The sequence below is a fragment of the Fukomys damarensis genome, unplaced genomic scaffold (genome assembly GCF_012274545.1).
Source record: "Fukomys damarensis isolate Sample0158 unplaced genomic scaffold, DMR_v1.0_HiC HiC_scaffold_27, whole genome shotgun sequence".
Classification (NCBI taxonomy): Eukaryota; Metazoa; Chordata; class Mammalia; order Rodentia; family Bathyergidae; genus Fukomys; species Fukomys damarensis.
The window spans coordinates 47,638,029-47,640,805 of NW_022900939.1; the positions used below are offsets into that span (position 1 = coordinate 47,638,029).

A 2,777-nucleotide genomic window follows, 5' to 3' on the forward strand; every position below is an offset into this window, starting at 1 on the left:
AAAAAAAAAAAATCCCACAATGAGACACAAGAATAGCTAAAATGAAGTCTAGCAACAATGAATGCTAGCAAGGATAAAATCAATGCCTTGCTAGCAGGAATTTATATTGGGAGAAAATGTTTAGCAGTGTCCTATAAAGTTAAAATCACACCTATTTTCAACCAAGCAATTCCACTCCTAGATGAGCATGAAACCTATGCCCACAAAAAGACTTGCACAAAATGTTCACAGCAGCTTTATTCCCATAGCTACACAACCTAAATGTTCATCAACACTGTATTCACATAACAGATTATCCACTAATAAAAAGGAACTAATACTAAAAAATCTGGATAAATCTCAGATGAGCCCACCATGATTATCTTTACATGCAGCTGAGGAGGGGACACAATTAATATAAAGATAAAAATCATCAGAACAGAGTCTGTGGAGGGGTGACTGGGAAGAGATACAGGGGAGCAACATATATTACAATTAATGTGTGGGCTAAACAGAAATATCAACTTGTCAAAACCACAGAGTTGCACATTTCAATGAATGTATACTTTACTTCCAAAAGCAAAGAATCTTAAAAATAAGCTTGGAATATACAGAAGCACACATCAAAACCAAAGGCATGCCTACAACCCCAGCATTCTGGGAGGCTGAGGCAGGAGGATCACAAATTCAAGTCTAGGCTGGGCAATCTGGTGACAGCTAGATTCTCATAAGAAAATATTTTAGAAAGATCTGGGGATGGATGCAACTCAGTGACAAGGCCCTAGGTTCAATCCCCAGTGCTGTCAAAGACAACAAAACAAAAACTGCATGGCAGTGTCGGTAATTACTGAAGCTGCTTCTGGGTGTCACTTACAGTGTTTTGTGTAATTCATGTAGTTAAAATTTTTCATAATAAAAAGTTAAAAGGTATGATCAAGATTGAAACTCATGAAATATAAGTTTGAGAACCAGAATCCTTTCTGATCACTTGATAAATCCAGCCTCTCACTGACAATCTTTCAGATATAGGTGATACATTCCATTCTGGTTAACTGAAAGACAAGGTGCAGTTATAACTCTCTTCTCCTCACCTTGCACACTCATGGAACACACTCACGGCTTATGACTATGAGCTTGTTTACACTCACAGCAATATCATTATACCCGTTTTCCCCTAGAGCTCTAACTCCTCTCACGGTGCTAAATTTGTCTAATTTCCAGGAAAATGTACATTCTCATTTTCAAAGGAGAGAAACACTGAATGGGAAAGTATACACTGCCTCCTCTAGCGGAGGAAGCAACTCTCTAACCAAAGACTGGACCTGTACAAACCTGAAATGGGCAGTGAGCTCCATGTGGGATCGCAGTGTCTGGTGGCATGCGACGCACTTCACTTGGAAGGGGACATCTTTGCACAGAGAGATCAGAAGTTTCTTTGCAAAAGATGGGAACGGTATTGGACGTGCTATTCCCTTGGCATCTGAAAGATAAGATAAACTGTGACTTCAAAGTCATCTAACACAGGATGGGCCAACCTTTCTCCTCTTTCCCTTTCTCCGTATCAGCTAAACAAAGTAAAAGCTAACTTAATGTAATAAAAACCTAAGAGGAGCCATTCTGTGTACTTAATTACAAAGGATATCTTCTATACAAATGAAAATACGAGTCTCAATACCAGAGAAACACCAAACTTCCTAGAGGTCGTGGATATAACAAAAACATTATCCCGAGTCAATGTTTTCTTTCCAATCTTCTCTTCACTTCTAAAAGTCAAGTCTTACTCAAGGACACAAATACTGAAGATCTTTTCTAAAAAAAGAATTAAAACTGGGCATAATGGTGTACACTCCTGCTATACCATTTATTAAGGAGGTTGAGGCAGGAGGATCTCAAGTTTAAGGCCAGCAAGGGCAACAGAGCAAGTGTATCACAACAAAATAAAAGAGGATGGGGGCGTGTTTCGCTCAGTGTTGCCACAACCTGCCTCACAAGCACAAAGACCTGAGTTTGATCCTCAGTACCAAAAAAATAAGAAATAAAATAAAATAAAAGTGCTGGGGTGTTGTTTACTAGTAGGGCGCTTGCCTCGTATGTGTAAGACTCTGGGTTCAATACCCCAGTACCAAAAAATAATAATAAAACATAAATCTTTCACTTTTATGGTTATAAAACTAATAGGACGATAAGTAATTTTAAGAGTGACCTGATCAAATTATGTTATGCTGTAGGAAACCCACTATGCTGTATATCAACTATGTACTATTAAAAATGATCCGAGAGGTCTGATAAATTGACAAAGAGTAAAGTGGTTGAAGAGTTATTAACATACCATCCAGTTTAAAGCTCTGACGGAGATGATTCTTCGCAGACATATGTTTCACACAGTCGTCCTTTCTGCTAAACAGAAGGAAGCAACCTGGACACGCGAAGCACTGCACAGTCTGAGCAGGAAGACTGCTGCTGTGTCCGTCACCTACGCCTTCCTAAAGTATAAGACAACCACAATCGATACTGCAAAAGAATCAACTTTCAACGTTTCCTCTTTATTGTTTGCAAAATTGTGTATCAACTCATACGAACATTTTTCTTCCCTCCGTGTGAATTATGAAACTTTTACCATAAACAAGGTACTGTATTCACAGTTTAAAATTTTCTCAAAACCACATTATAGCCATCTTTCTGCAACAATAAATGTAAAAGAACATTCACTTTCTATTTTTCATTTTATATACACACTCATATACCATAATGCCTAAATGTGATCACTGTACATATACTTTTTTTTTTTTTTTTTTTTT

General features: G+C 37.8%; 1 protein-coding gene across 1 annotated transcript in view; it reads right to left on the minus strand.

Moving 5' to 3' along the window:
- Znf451 (zinc finger protein 451) overlaps positions 1-2,777 on the minus strand; it is an 87,165-nt gene that overhangs the window by 23,922 nt on the left and 60,466 nt on the right. Inside the window, exons 9-10 of the mRNA XM_010617931.1 lie at positions 2,309-2,462; positions 1,312-1,459 (exon numbers count right to left, since the gene is read on the minus strand). Coding sequence (XP_010616233.1) covers positions 1,312-1,459; positions 2,309-2,462 — 302 coding nt within the window. The remainder of the gene's footprint in view (positions 1-1,311; positions 1,460-2,308; positions 2,463-2,777) is intronic.